Raw genomic sequence first — 15,516 nt, 5'->3', positions numbered from 1 at the left:
AAATAATTACTAACTGTACAACATGATTGTGTGTTACAATAGGTACTTCAGACAGGTGATGATCTAGGAGAAGTCACTGAAACAGTTGACTATAATGTTCAAGCAAGCACAATTGCTGCTGGTAACTTGTTTGGGAGGTATGCCACTGCTAACCTTTATTGTTTCATTTTAATAAGGGAAAATTGCAAAAAACCACCCCAAATTCATTTTTGTTGCAATGAGCCACCCCCTAGTTTTGAACCACTCCCATATGCCCAAACGAATCTGCCTGTTTTAAGACTGAGATGCCACTATAGGTGAAGCTAGCTGAGTTAGCCTAGTCCAGCACTCATCATGCTGCAGTGAAGACATTGCAATACCTGGCATGATCATCCTTAAGTTTTCATCAATGATTTTTTTGGTGCAAGCCCCAGAAAGTGTCAGGATTGTTGTTAGAAGTATCCTGATTTTAACGAATGGAAGGCTCAAAATTGGTGAAAACGGGCACAATAGCAAAACCTGACATGATCTCGTGCTTAAGTTTCATCAGTGATCTTTCTTTAAGTTTTTTCTTTTGTGTGTGGGTGTGTTTCTGTACGTGTGTCTAGGTGTGTCTTTGGGTGGGAGAGTTTCCCTCCTCTTATTAATGAAATGACACACAATCTCCTGTGTACTGTGCAGCACGGATACGGATACGCGTATTGGTATCGGAAGGATATGGATACGTGTATCGGTATCGGAAGGATATGGATACACGGATATGACAATTCTCAAAAAAAGCCGATACGCCGATACGTTTACTATTTTTTAAATGAATAGATAATATAATTGTGAGAGTAGTAAATTTTCATGCAATAGCAATTGTTGGCCAAAGTAAGATTGGAAACAACCCCGATTGTCCATTATCCAAGTCCAGAACACCAGAACTTGCACACAAGAACCAAATATGAACGAATGTATGCATTACTAAGACTTGAGTAATCACTAATTGGTAGTTCAGTACATACATTATACTATGATGATAGTTTGATTATTATACATCACCTTCTAGGCTTCTAGTTTTCAGTCAGGAACAGGAGTGAAGGAGTACTTAGGTTCTATTACAGCATTACAGCACAGCAGGTCTCAAATTCTCAAATACAGCAGTCTCAGATTTAGGAAATTAACAAAAGGTATCAAGAGAGATGTCAGCCACATATTGGGAGATGCCATCTACTATTCTACTGCATACAAGCAAAGGCAAGGCATGGACAACACTAATCAGGAAGTGAAAGTGGGGAACAAAGAAAATCAAGCAACAAGAACTCCAGAAATACAGTAGATCGAGAATGGAAAGGCCCTTCACGGGAGGACGCTGGATTCATGATGAATCACCAACAGCGCTGCTGAATCGTCCTCTTTGACTCTCCATGTTGCGACCTCGCAGGTGCTGGCTGCGGTTGTGGCGGACTGGCGGCAGGTTCCCCGACGCGGTGGATTGACAGCGTGACTTGGGTGGCGGCTCGTCGCCGACGGCTGGCGAGCAGAGTTGCGTCTCCCGCTGGCGTTGGCACGCTTGTGCGCAGACGTGCAGTAGGCGGCGCGTGGTCTGGGCTTGCGGGGGTTGGGGTACAGGTGTCGGGGGAAGGATAAGGGGCATTCTCGCTTGTCGTTGGGCTGGGCCGTATCCAATAGGCACGACATGTATCGGCCCACGTACTGATTTCAGAATTTGAACAAAAATTGGATACTTGGAGGGTACGTATTGGTGGCGTATCTGTATCGGATATGTATCTGATACGCGATACACCCCCTCTTTGATGTATCCATGCAACACAGCATGCATGTTCAAGAAAAAAAAATTAGTGAAAACGGGCAGAATCTATAGAGCATGTGCACAGTGGGAGCTTTTTGTACCGGAGTCAAAGTAGGGGATGGGTCTTTGCAACAAATACCTTATTGGGGTCGGGTGGGGGGATCTCAAAATCAAGTGATATTTGTGTGGTTTTTGCTATATTATTATTATTATTATTATTTAGACTGTATTTGTTACAATAATTTTTTACACTAATAATGAGTAATTGGCATCTTGAGAATCTTTTGGGAAATTACAATTGAAGATAGACTTTATTTTGTATTAGGCCATATGGGTTACATTTGATTTAGAGAACAGTGATTTTTACATGCTGAGGGAGAGAGTGATAGATTTAGAGTTTTCATTATTCTTAACAGCTAGGTTATGAAGGAGCTGTATAGCAAAACTTTGCTAATTGACAGATCACGAGACCAAGTAGAGTTATGGGCTTGGATGTTTTTGGTTCAATTCTGAGTAGTCGACGTCCACAGTTTCATGATGACAATGGCACTTTGTTATCCTTGTTTGTCTACTAGTTTCCCTTTTTTCTCGAATGTGATAGGAGATCTATTTGCGATGTTATTAAACTCACCCAGACCCACAACACCACACACAAAACTCACCCTGACCCAAACACTCTAGTTCAATGGATACATGCGTGGCACACTTGAACAAAGGAAATGACCAAAGCCAAGAACACTAACCCTACTAATGGGTCCTGGAGGCCATGAACCCCAGCTGTACACCAGAGGGTTCCCGCATCTACTGTCCACAGTACCAAGGACAATTGCCTGTCACCACAAGGTTCCCTCAACTGTCCGCACTACCAAGAACCATTGCCTATTTGCCTTGAGCGCTAACAGTTCCTTTCACATGGCATGCCGGTTCTAGCATCTTTTTATAGTTATGAATGAAAATGCTCCATTACTGGATGATGAATGTGCTCAGGACTTTTACAACTTTGTCTTTATCATCTTAACATATTATTTCAATTTTGCAGGCGCCGTGTCATACAGGTATATGCCAAGGGTGCTCGTGTGCTTGATGGTTCCTTCATGACACAAGAGCTAAACTTTTCTATGCATACTTCAGAATCGTCATTGAGTTCTGAGCCTCTTGCAGCTGCATCTGCTTCAATTGCAGATCCATATGTTCTTTTGAAAATGGGTGATGGATCCATTCGACTTCTCATAGGAGGTATGGTTCATGTATATCCAGTTTGCCTCTGAAGTTTAGCTATACCTATATCTAATTAAAGTGTGCAATGGTCCAAACTAGTCAGTTGGGAGTTGTTAATGCAAGAAAACTTTCAGTGCAGAAGAAACATTAGAACTAATTAGGCATATCCAACGTTGTAAACTAAACTGAGGTCTGTGACAATACTCCCTCTACTCCTGCTATGTTGATCGGCGCCTGTGCCTATTCCTCTTTGGAATCTAGAAGCTTAAATGCTTGCTACATTTTCTTACAATTTGTTGACCCTTTATCACATGGAAAGCTCATCGGAAATAACACAGTAACATTTTTACAACTTCAATTCCTCTTATGAAAAATATTAAACCCCTGAGGCCTTGGACAAATGTTTTTTTCTCGAATATGCAGGAGTGAAATGGAGTCAGATTAGTAAATACCATATCCATATTGCTGCAAATTGATGGTGAATTGGTACTCCCGATACTATATCTAGATGATAGTCAGCAGTTGGGTTAGTAATGAACATTCTTGTGACAATTTAGCATTACCAGGTAGGGATGCAAGTTCGATTTGGTTTGGGTCGACCCATAACGCATAAAAATGAACTAGTTCGGATTTGATAGCATTTAGCAAGAGAGGGAAAATAAATGAACTAATGTAGTGACCTATAACTACCCATTGGATATCCACTTCCAGCGCTAACCACATGGTTTGAATATTTTCATTTTTGCCACGCTGAATTTCCTTTCCTATTGTCTTTTTTGTTTTTTTCAAAACGCAGGAGAGCTGCATTTCATTGTATAATAGAGATGAGTGAGGCCATTTCCTTTCCTCACTGGGTTCTCCCCTTGCTTATGGGCAGAAGTGCTACCCTGTGTCATAAAGAAAACTAGTTTTTCAATCAGTTGTAGAGAGAATATCCCCACTTTTTTAAACTTCAGCTGCTACTACCTGGCGTATCATTTTCCAATGCTTTTCCAGCTCACGTCATCCTTCTAATCCTGTTGGGTTGCTTAAATGTCCCTTGCGGTGTTTCTTTTGCACTCTTGATGCATGTCATTGTTATAATTTTTGCTATGTCCTATTGTGTCTCAATTAAAAATTTAATTGGTGATATAAAATTTTAACATCAGTGGCAATGTGGCATCATGTTCTGTTCTGTTCATTATACTACCATGCTTCTGTGCTCCTTGGCCGTGCTTGACCTGTTCAAAGACATAATGTGCCATACCAGCTACCAAGCATGAATGGTTGCTTGTCCCATTAGCTTCCTTTTATACAGTGGTACCTTCTGCACAACATGGATATATGGTGTCAGACACCTGCTAACAAAAATATGCAAGGCTCACCTTGAAATCTTCGAGAACTTGAGATTAGGGTGCCTCGCGAATGGGTCTGTAGCCTAGTTGGTCACAGGAGCCTTACTCAGGTCCTGGGTTCGACCCCGCGGGAGCGAATTTAAACAGGCCTGGGGCCCTGGGTTAAAAAACACCCCTCGTCAGCTGTATTCCTGAGTTACACGTGTAACTACCTCAGTCATTTTCAGCAAGTTGCACATGGCCGCAGGCATGTGCCCTGGGTGCTCGGTGGCATGTCCAAGGCAGCCAGCCTTCGGGGTGTTTCTCGGCCTGCATGCGAGAAATTTCTTCTTAAATCTTAATGCAATACCGTGGGGGCGGTCTTTCCCATGCAGGTTGAGTTTAAGATTAGGGTGTCACAGGGGGTGACAAAATTCTTGGGATGGGCATATGAGAGATTGGAAGTCTTTTTTTTTTTGAGCGAAATATACAGCAGGGGAGGCCCCCACTCTAGATTTTATTAAAACGAAAAGGAAGACAACACTGTACAAAGGAAACACAACAAGAGAAAAGAGGAGCTACACAGGAAGCAAGCCCTGGGGAGGCAGAAGAACTAGGCTAGAGGATCTATACAGGAAGTCTGACATAAGTTCGGGTGAACGAAGTCTGACACTCAATAGTGACCCTTAGAATAAATCCTGGCATAAGCTCGGTTGAACGAAGTCATTGTTGGTAACAATATGCATGAAGTGTTGTTGGGACTTGGGAGTGACTGTGTGGCATTGAGATTGATGTCGAGGGTGTGGGTGAGTGCCTGAGCGTCCAAGTATAGAATGAGATTGTAGGTTGAAATAAATAAAAGCTACTAATACATGGGCTCACATTATGTTGATGTACATTTGTTTAGTGCCAGCCATTTTGAAAGTTGAAAATATGATAATCTTTCAGAGGTGGTCTAGAAATACTAAAAAAGAACCTGCCATGAGAGTTCCCAAATGCTGAAGATAGAGCTTGGCAATCACGTGCTTTCTCGCAGTTGAATTTAAAAGAGAGGTGTGGAACTGTGCACTAATCTATTGGGATCCATGTTTGTGGAAGTTTAAGTATCTATTTAGACCTCCTTACTTCAGTGTTAACCTGCTAATCTCAATGACATTTAGAACATGATTAGCTTGTGTATAAACTCTATTCAATGGTGTAGATGGTTCACATATTAGCACCAAAAAATGGTTTCATGCAAACATACTAGATGTTTTCCCTAGATCCTGAGGAATTCCTCTACTGTTAAATAGAAGCTACGCTAGTCAATTCAATCTAGATTCTTTATTAGATGATCTGCCTTGCACAATTTGTGCGCTTTGCCTTTGTCATTGCTAGTTACCTGAAACCGGTACTCCTATTTTGTTTGCTATCCTTTTATCATCTTTTTTTTGTATAAAAAACTTGATTACATGTTTTGCCTTCTGATGCAGACCATTCTACCTGTACTATTTCTATAAATGCTCCTGCCATATTTGCAAGCTCAAGTGAGCGAATATCGTCATGTACACTTTACTGTGACAGAGGCCCTGAGCCATGGCTGAGAAAGACCCGTACTGATGCATGGATATCCACTGGTATTGGAGAGGCTACTGACGTCAATGACAATTCTTCTCATGACCTGTCTGATATATATTGCATAATTTGTTATGAAAGCGGTAAACTGGAAATTTTTGAAGTACCCAGTTTTAAATGTGTGTTCTCTGTGGATAATTTTGTTTCTGGACCAGCTATCTTGTTTGATGCGTTTTCCCATATTTCTACTAAGGGTTCTGGAATAGGGGATCGAGATGCTACTAAAGTTTCTGTGAAGAAAGAGGAAGCAACAAACATTAAGATAGTTGAGCTTGCAATGCATAGATGGTCTGGGCAGTTCAGTCGGCCATTCCTCTTTGGATTATTGAATGATGGGACATTGTTGTGTTATCACGCTTATTATTATGAAAGCTCTGAAAGCAATGTGCAATGTGCTCCTTTCTCACCTCATGGTTCACCTGATATTGGCAATGCCACTGATTCAAGACTCAGAAATTTGAGATTTCGTCGGGTTTCAATAGATATCTCATCACGAGATGACATATCATGTCTTGTACGACCAAGAATAACAATTTTCAACAACGTTGGAGGTTACGAGGGATTATTTCTTGGTGGCCCAAGGCCAACCTGGGTTTTTGTTTGTCGACAGCGATTTCGGGTGCATCCACAGGTATGCAAAATGCTTTGCTGTCTCCCTCCCTCTGGGGGTATCGGAGACGTCATATATTGTTTGATATACTTATTTGGCTTGGAAGCAATGACATTCTTTTGTTGAGTATTTCATATGTCAATTGTTGCCGTGGTCTTATCTATGTTACATCTCAGGTAAAGTGTCATTTGGATGCCTTCTTCAACATAATATTTTCTATGCTTCTTTGTGTTTGTCCACATCACACAGTTGCACTTACCAAGGAAGTATGAGTTCCAAGGAAAAAAAAAATCTATGTGAAATAACCACCCATGCCCCTATAAAATAGCACAATATTACCAATTCTTTCAAAGGTCCCTCCCTCCCTCCCTCCCTCTCTCTGGGGGTATCGGAGACGTCATATATTGTTTGATATACTTATTTGGCTTGGAAGCAATGACATTCTTTTGTTGAGTATTTCATACCTAACCTATTCAGTTACTCTGCTGAATTGTTCTTTTATTCTAAAATATAAAGGACATAAAAAAAGTTCTCTTTCAGTTTTCAAGTGGATGTTTTCAACTATTCTTATTATTTGTTTTACTTCATATGGTCTATCCTGATGACCCATCCTCTCAGGCTTCCAGTGAAGTTAATGCTAAATTGGTCAGAGTTTAAAATTTGTTTCTCAGTTTTAAATGCCTATGCCTATGTTAGGGTACATATAACACTTATGGAATACTACTAGTGGAGTTGGGTGTGTTTCCTTAGGTTATCCAGAAATAGCACTTACATACAACTTCAACTGTTATTCTATTTTTCTTCTTTTATAAGCAGTTAAATTTTGCAGTTATGCGATGGTCCAATTGTAGCCTTTACCGTTCTCCACAATGTCAATTGTTGCCGTGGTCTTATCTATGTTACATCTCAGGTAAAGTGTCATTTGGATGCCTTCTTCAACATAATACTTTCTATGCTTCTTTGTGTTTGTCCACATCACACGGTTGCACTTACCAAGGAAGTATGAGTTCCAAGGAAAAAAAAAATCTATGTGAAATAACCACCCATGCCCCTATAAAATAGCACAATATTACCAATTCTTTCAAAGGGCAGGGAGTGGAAGCGTTGCAGTAACTGCACTCTTGAATTTTATTTTATTGCGGGATGCAATCAACAGAAAAACATTGTGACATGTACAAATATGGTGACCAGGTGTTTATATACTTGTACTGCATCCCGCAAAAAAATTATATTGCTTTTCTTTTGGATTTTGAAATTATGAATTATGGGTTCAGGGTTTTCTGAAGATATGTCAGTTGCCATCTGCATATAACTATGACAACTACTGGCCTGTTCAAAAGGTAAAGTTAATCTTCATGTCCACATGCTTTACCTTAACTATTTGCAGCATTGTTTATCTTATACAGAAGTTTTTTTTCTTTTTTTTGTATTGCACATCTGTAGGTCCCCTTGCATGGTACTCCACATCAGGTGACATATTATGCAGAGCAGTCACTTTATCCACTTATTGTATCAGTTCCTGTAAGTACTACATCTTTTTTGGGTTTCTCTTTTTATAAGCACTATATGTACTGTCATATGGTGCCTGTTCCTGTAAGTGCTGTATACTGTTATTGTGTTTGTTCTTGTAAGTACTCTGTACTGTCTTATACTCATACTATTGTTTACTTACTAGGTTACTGCTTTTTTTATTGTGCTTGTAAGGCTTATCTATGTATAGATAGATTTCTGTAGTTTAATGTTCTTTATTTCATTTATTGTAGCAGGTTCGCCCCTTAAATCAAGTTCTTTCTTCTATGGCTGATCAAGAACTGGGTCTGCACATAGAGAATGATGTTACAAGTGGTGATGACCTCCAAAAGGTCTATACTGTTGATGAATTTGAAGTTCGCATTATGGAGTTGGGAAAACCCAGTGGGCATTGGGAGACAAGGTTCACCATTCCGATGCAATCATTTGAAAACGCTTTAACAGTGCGCATCGTTACCTTGCAAGTATGTATGTCTTCTACACTTGTATGGATGCTACATTCAAACTTAAAATTTATTTACCAGAATATTATTGATTTTCACCTCAGAACACATCTACGAAGGAAAATGAAACCCTGATGGCCATTGGAACTGCTTATGTTCAAGGGGAGGATGTTGCTGCTAGAGGACGGGTGCTTCTGTTCTCTTTCAGTAAAAGTGAAAATTCTCAAAATCTGGTACTTAAGGAGAGCATTGTTGGACTTCTTTGGATAAAAAATTCCTAGTTTCCTACCGACATTTCAACTAATACTATGCTTATCTGGTTACATGTAAATATTTGTTTCAGGTTACCGAAGTTTACTCAAAAGAGAGCAAAGGTGCTGTATCTGCTGTTGCCTCTCTTCAAGGCTATCTACTGATAGCTTCTGGTCCTAAGATCACATTGAATAAATGGACTGGCTCTGAATTGACTGCCGTTGCATTCTATGATGCCCCATTGCATGTTGTGAGCCTGAACATTGTAAGTATTGTAAATACTTCAATTCATTTATATGTGGTGCTGAAGAACCCTTTTATTTTGATAGTTATAAATAATTTTCCTGCTACCAAGTCAAATTTACTTTTTCTGATATGTTTTGTTGGAGTATATTGGGATATCTCCAGATATGGTAGATTAGGATCATGTCATACCGGCTTGCCTTATCCCTAAGGAGGCTTCTTGCCCCCCAAGCAATGTACTCCTATATAATCCACCCATGAGGCTCAGCAAAACAATCAGCTATTCCACCAATTCTCTCCCTCCTACATGGCACCATGAGTTCAAGTTTTGATCTAGGGCACCAATTCTCTCCCTCCTACATTGCACGCCGCGTGCTCTCGGGGAGATCGATGTTCGCCAGGGGCAGCGCCCTTTGTTTAGGTGGCTGATTCTATTGATCTTCCGCCTTTGTCATCGTTCTAGCGTGGGTAGCAGCAGCAAGTCGCCTACCTTCTCTCCACCGCTGGCCTTCGTCTAGATCTTTGCTACTGGACCGCACCTTTGTCACTGTGGGCCCTGGCCACAAACTGTCCCCGCGCCACCCATGTGGCGGTTGGGCTAGGTCGTGCCTGACCATGTGTCTGGAACCCTCCACCACCGTCGACACGCCCTGCCGCCGCTCGCGTCATCTTTGTGCTGCTGAGATCCATTTGATCTACACCAGGAGCCCACCATCGGCCGCGCCGCTTCCGTCGCCGGAGGACGCCTCTCGCTTGGCCCTCTGCCGCCACTGATTCTGATCTGTTGCTGCTTGTATCCTTTTTGGTTTGCCATCAGCCAATTTTGCGCGATCCACCTAGCTCCCGTAACATCCGTCGTCGAGTACTATGTGCATCCTCTCTGAGCAACACTGCTCCTCAGACCATCGGGCAGTGGCGGAGCGTGGAGTCAAACCAAGGGGGGTCAGTTAAGCTAAACTCTTGAGAATTAAAGTCTACATCCAGCAGAGCAATGACTTCAATTGTGGGCCTGAGAGCTGTCCTTCCCTGCAAGTGGCTGATGCTCACTCGTTTGCGTGTCAGGCACAGCACCTGACAAGTGCATATTCAGACTTGCAGTGGCCAGGGCGTGCAGGAAGGGGGGGCAAGCGCCTAGCTTCGCCTCCACTACCCTCCGCCACTGCCATCGGGTAGGCATGTCCGTACCGGACTACGTGCCTTCAGGAAGGAGCGTCCACGACGTGTTCCCAGCAACCCCGGTGCACGCTTCATCCATAACGGCTTAACTTTATCGATACTCCTTGCCTGGATTGCATCGCCATTTTCATCTACGTCCTTGATGGCCCTTCAACCATCCTCACCATGGCGCCTTTTTTTGCGCCCGCAGCTTCATGTGCCAACATCGGCTACCTCAATTGCTATGTCGACCACGGCTATCTCCTGCATGGCATTTTCGACGACGACTACTTTGCCCCATGGTCGACTACCTCGACATCAGCACAAAGGGCTAAACGCCTTGCTTGAGCATTACAGCCACAGCATTGGCAGGGATCGATCGTTATGATCATGGGGGATGTCGCTCGTCGGTTTACAACCTTCAGATTCTTCTCCGGTCTCACCATCTGTGTCGCTCCCGCTACACATCTACCGTTATGATTGCGGGGGGTGTTAGTTTACCGGCTTACAACCTTCAGCTTCTTCTCCAGTCTCACCATCTTCACCGCTCCCGCTGTGACTGTGGGGGGATTTTAATATTGGTATGTCTCCTAATATGGTAGATTAGAATCATGTAATAGCTCTAAGGGAGGCATTCTTGCCTCCAGGCAATGTACTCCAAAATAATACCCACCCATGAGGCTCAGCAATAGAATCAACTATTCCACCAATTCTTTCTCTCCTACATGTTTATCTGGTAACTGCAGAAAAATCGTATCCTTTGCATAAATCATCCTCTCTTTGGCCAAACTTCATAGCTTTCAATTTTTCTTACATTCCCATTACTTCCTTTGCTGTTTCCTCATCCCAGAGATTACCTCTTATGGAATCTGAACACCAGCTCTTAGAGGCCATAGACTAATTTTAATAACGCATGGCGCAAAACAGAAACGTACAATACAATGGGGGTATTGGGGTGTAAACTTCTTGGTACTTCTTTTTAGAAAAAGACTAGATCAATCTGTTAGGAACCAGGTGTCTTTTTAATTAAGAAATACTGTAATAGGCATCCAAATTGCCTTGACGAGGACTTGAACTCAAGTGTCCTAGGTGTACATTTACACCCTAACCAACTGATGGGCATGGTAATTTTAATAGCTGATTGATACATTTAATTTGATTCATTTTGTATTAATCAATTATTTTTTCTCGAACTACATTGGAGAGCCGTGTGCCATTTCATTAAGACGGAAAAGGTACAACGAGCTGTGTAAGATTAATCAATTAGTTTGTACAATAACAGTAGGTATTTGATACAAAAAAATTTATTGTCGGTTCAAGTTTTAGTGAACATAGTTAGTACAGTGTAATTGTGTAACTATTCTATTCCCCTTGCATATGAAAATGCTATCCTGAAAAATAAATAATCAAGAGGAGAAAAGAGTTACTTTGTTATATATATATATGCAGATTCTCAAATTCCTGTTTCGTTTGGTTGTTTTTTACAGTGATGTGCACTTTTTTGTATGTAATGCCATGTTGCAGTAGGCTATTGCAGTACTGTACCAACTACCAAGCACCAACCTATTACAATGACTGACATTCTTTCAATGCCCTAATAGGTGAAAAACTTTGTTTTATTTGGTGATATTCACAAAAGCATATATTTTCTTAGTTGGAAGGAGCAAGGTTCTCAATTGAGTCTGCTGGCAAAAGATTTTGGTTCACTTGATTGTTTTGCAACTGAGTTCTTAATTGATGGAAGCACCTTGAGCCTTGTAGTTTCAGATTCTGACAAGAACGTGCAGGTAATTTGTGCCATCTTTTGTATTATTAATTTATTTATAAGCAGAACCTTGCATTCCGTCTTCACTTGCTCTTTACCAATCTCCCTATTAGCTTGCCTGCAATGCACTGGCAGCTTGAAACATCTTATCTTCACTTAGTACATGAGTAGTTCTTGTAGGATTATTCTTACCTGGGTATGGCAAACCAGCACTCAATACTTGTTGGCCCCATATCAAAATAAATAAATAATAAAATTGAAATCAATGTTAAAGAAAGTACCAGGCTAGTGTTTAGCTAGATGGTGCCTAGGCACCAAGCCCTTGTACAAGTGCATGTTGGTATGAGGAATGAACCCCCTTGCTTAACCCTAAGGGGGTGGCCGTTGGGGCACCTGCTTGGTGGCATTCCCCTAAGCAGCAGCCTTTGTAAGTTGTAAGCATGCTCTAGACTAATGGCATCCCCCAACTCCTTGTTGCCAACTTACAGTGGGTACTAGACTGGGAAGGAAATGATGTCAGGTGCATGGAAACACACTGTTATATTACTGGGAGCAATATCAAGCCCATGGGAAACATTTGTTCACAAAGCTCAATCATTCTCTCCTTCCCGACATTTTTTTTGTAACAGCATATTGCAGTCCTATCATTTTATGTATAATAATTATTCTTATGTGGTTCTATTGGACTTCCTGCAAATTGGTCTATGCTACAATATCTAGTTGATTCCACATCTGAATGAAGTTTTCACATGATTGCTTGATGAGATAATTCCTCACATGCCACTGAATAATAGCAAAATTCTCTCATTGCCACAAAAAGAATTTGTCTCCACGCCACCATTACAAATTTTTGGCTCCCTCTCCTGCCACTTCTGGTAGTTGACTACTAGAAGAGATAAAGACCACGGTGCCCCTATCTTCCATCTTCCTCTTCATGTACCATTCTTCTGTCTTCCTCCTTGGTGCGGCAACAGAGAGACAACCCTGTAGTCAAACCACTGTCACTGCCTCGTTGCCCTCTCTCCCTCATCTCTTCCTCTCTTTCCCTTCTAGCCGTACACCCTGGATTGTGTGCAGGACAGTGCTGGTGCGGTGCACGAGGGAGGGCTTGAGTCAGAAGTCAGGTACTTAGTGCTGGTGTGAACGGGGTGGACATGGTAGGTACTTCGACAGTGGAGCAGCAGGGGATGCAACCTGCGATGCTGTCGTCAGCCTGGTGATAGCGTGCTGTTGGGGACAAAGTCGTAGACAAGGAGAAGCGTGGGGAGGTTGGCGAGGTGCTTGACAGTAGCAGGATGGCCGATGGGAGGTCTCGGCAGGTGGACAGCCCTCATGAGATCAGCGATGGCAGTGGAGCAGGAAAAGGCGCTAGGCGGTCTCTTTTCCCGCCCTGTTGCCCGCTGCTCACGCGCTTCTGGCTTCTGCTCCGGCCAAAAAGTTGGCCTGCGCGCGCACTCGTCGGCCTCCACACTGCCTCACCCACCTCCTCGCAGCGAAATCACCGCCCATCCTTGCGGAAGCGCCGCTCCCGCCTAGAGACCCGCCTACCCTCCTAGGCCCTGCGGTACACCTTTGCCTAGCGCCTAGTCGTGCCCAGGCGGCCGTGGAACACCACCTTTTTGAACACTGCCGATGTGACTAAGGGGAAGAGAAGGGCAGAGAGAATTCAAATTGTGTTGTCAAATGGATCAAAATTTTGTGACGTATTCAGAATTTCGATATTTTTCACAAGGATTTGGCCCTTAATTACATTTCAGTTGATTAATAATGACACCTTGCAGATTTTCTATTATGCCCCTAAAATGGTGGAGAGCTGGAAGGGACAAAAGCTCCTTTCCAGAGCAGAATTTCATGTTGGAGCCCATGTGTCAAAGTTTCTGAGATTACAGATGTTGCCTACACAAGGATTAGCATCTGAAAAGACAAATCGCTTTGCTCTTGTATTTGGAACCTTGGATGGTGGCATTGGATGCATTGCACCTGTTGATGAATTGACATTTCGCCGGCTCCAGAGCTTGCAGAGGAAGCTCGTAGATGCTGTACCCCATGTCTGTGGCCTGAATCCAAGATCATTTAGGCATTTTAAGTCAAATGGCAAGGCGCATCGTCCTGGACCAGATAACATCATCGACTTTGAGCTTCTTTCTCAGTAAGTGAAACTTCAATGCTTCAACTTGTCATTTCATCCAGTTCAAAATAAGGTTAAATGGTGTTCTATTGATGCAAAATTTCACACTAGTAAAATGCAAGGGAATGACTTTTACCAAATCAGTAAGTTATATTAAACTAAAATGCTGAACAAACATGATAACCTTCCAAATTTTGCAGAGCAACAGATAAAAAAGGAATTCATTCTCTTAATGGTTTAAAATTGTTTTGTTAGTAAATTTAGTGAACTTTGAAGTGTATTGCTCTAAACATAACATTATAAAATAAAATTGTTCGATGTTATTGCGGATGAGTAACAAATTAGAACATATTGATATTTCTTAAACCAACCAGCGCTTGACTATCCCCTTCTTTGTGTCGACTAGTTTTATTTTATGTAATAAAAGTTCTGAACAAAATTCTATCCCATGGTGTGATTCCTGGTTATTACTATCCCAGTCAAGGAAGTTCTCATATTCTTTATTTTCGTTTTTATGGTATCATGCATTCTTAACTAAGCAGTTTTGAATTTTTCACCTTTTTGCAGCTATGAGATGCTGTCTTTAGAAGAGCAGCTCGAGATTGCACAGCAGATTGGAACCACCCGCTCTCAGATTCTTTCTAACTTTAGTGACTTTTCACTGGGCACTAGTTTCTTGTAAGTGGTAACCTGTGGCTAAGTGATGCTGATGATAGTGGTGCTTGCCATTCTGAAGCCGCGTGAAGAATTAGTCCCAATTCCATCGACATGGTCACTTCCACCAGTTTTATTGTAAAGATGGTTGCTGAACTTTAGATGCTAACGGTGTAACTGGAAGTTGGGTGCTTGGCAACTGATTGCAACCATATTTTCCATTGGCCTGAATTAGTATTGCAAAATGCATTGGAAATGAATTACCTGAAGAGTTGGTATTGAACCTGTGGATTGTGGGGCATTGTAAACCTTCTACTCGATTAAAACACACATTGCCAGAGCTAAGCTGCAGCATGAGTCATTTCGTTAAAATTCATGTTTACTGCCTTGAGCTAACAATGAGCATGGCATTTTCGTCTTGTTCGAATGCGCCCACTGAGCGGCGAGTACTCTGAGGCGTCTACCTACTTAGATAGGTTGATTATAGCTTAGGCACCACAACTGCAGTAATGATAACTACTAAAAGAAAACCGTTTAAGACTGGAGCACTGTTTAAGACTGGAGCACTCGATGCGTGTAGAGATCCCATGCTAAAGTTAGATCAAGGCAGCAAGAAATGATACGCTCAAATCAAGAAATGTTGATGGCCTAACTATATTATATATTTAGTGACCATCAACAAGCTTCTTTGAAGCTTAAATCTTTGCTTGTCCTGAACCAAGACTAAGACTTAGCTCGATGTTATTGGAGCAGCATCAATGTTAACGCTCTAACGGAACCAGCGTACAACAAAACACTCTATCCTCTATCCTCCTGC

General features: G+C 42.0%; 1 protein-coding gene across 2 annotated transcripts in view; it reads left to right on the top strand.

Moving 5' to 3' along the window:
• LOC136494569 (probable cleavage and polyadenylation specificity factor subunit 1) overlaps positions 1-15,071 on the top strand; it is a 43,646-nt gene extending 28,575 nt beyond the window's left edge. Inside the window, exons 15-26 of one of the 2 annotated variants that reach the window (XM_066490720.1) lie at positions 43-137; positions 2,814-3,010; positions 5,778-6,550; positions 7,359-7,439; positions 7,804-7,869; positions 7,973-8,050; positions 8,296-8,523; positions 8,607-8,735; positions 8,846-9,019; positions 11,754-11,939; positions 13,699-14,066; positions 14,613-15,071. In XM_066490720.1, coding sequence (XP_066346817.1) covers positions 43-137; positions 2,814-3,010; positions 5,778-6,550; positions 7,359-7,439; positions 7,804-7,869; positions 7,973-8,050; positions 8,296-8,523; positions 8,607-8,735; positions 8,846-9,019; positions 11,754-11,939; positions 13,699-14,066; positions 14,613-14,727 — 2,490 coding nt within the window. In that variant the 3' untranslated portion in view covers positions 14,728-15,071. Of the gene's footprint in view, positions 1-42; positions 138-2,813; positions 3,011-5,777; positions 6,551-7,358; positions 7,440-7,803; positions 7,870-7,972; positions 8,051-8,292; positions 8,524-8,606; positions 8,736-8,845; positions 9,020-11,753; positions 11,940-13,698; positions 14,067-14,612 lie in introns of both variants that reach the window. The other variant, XM_066490719.1, reaches the window with a different exon arrangement.
• The last annotated feature ends 445 nt before the right edge of the window (positions 15,072-15,516 follow it).

Source organism: Miscanthus floridulus, chromosome 11 (genome assembly GCF_019320115.1).
Source record: "Miscanthus floridulus cultivar M001 chromosome 11, ASM1932011v1, whole genome shotgun sequence".
NCBI lineage: Eukaryota > Viridiplantae > Streptophyta > Magnoliopsida > Poales > Poaceae > Miscanthus > Miscanthus floridulus.
Note: the sequence above shows the minus strand (reverse complement) of the source record. Positions and strands in the feature narration are given on the sequence as shown.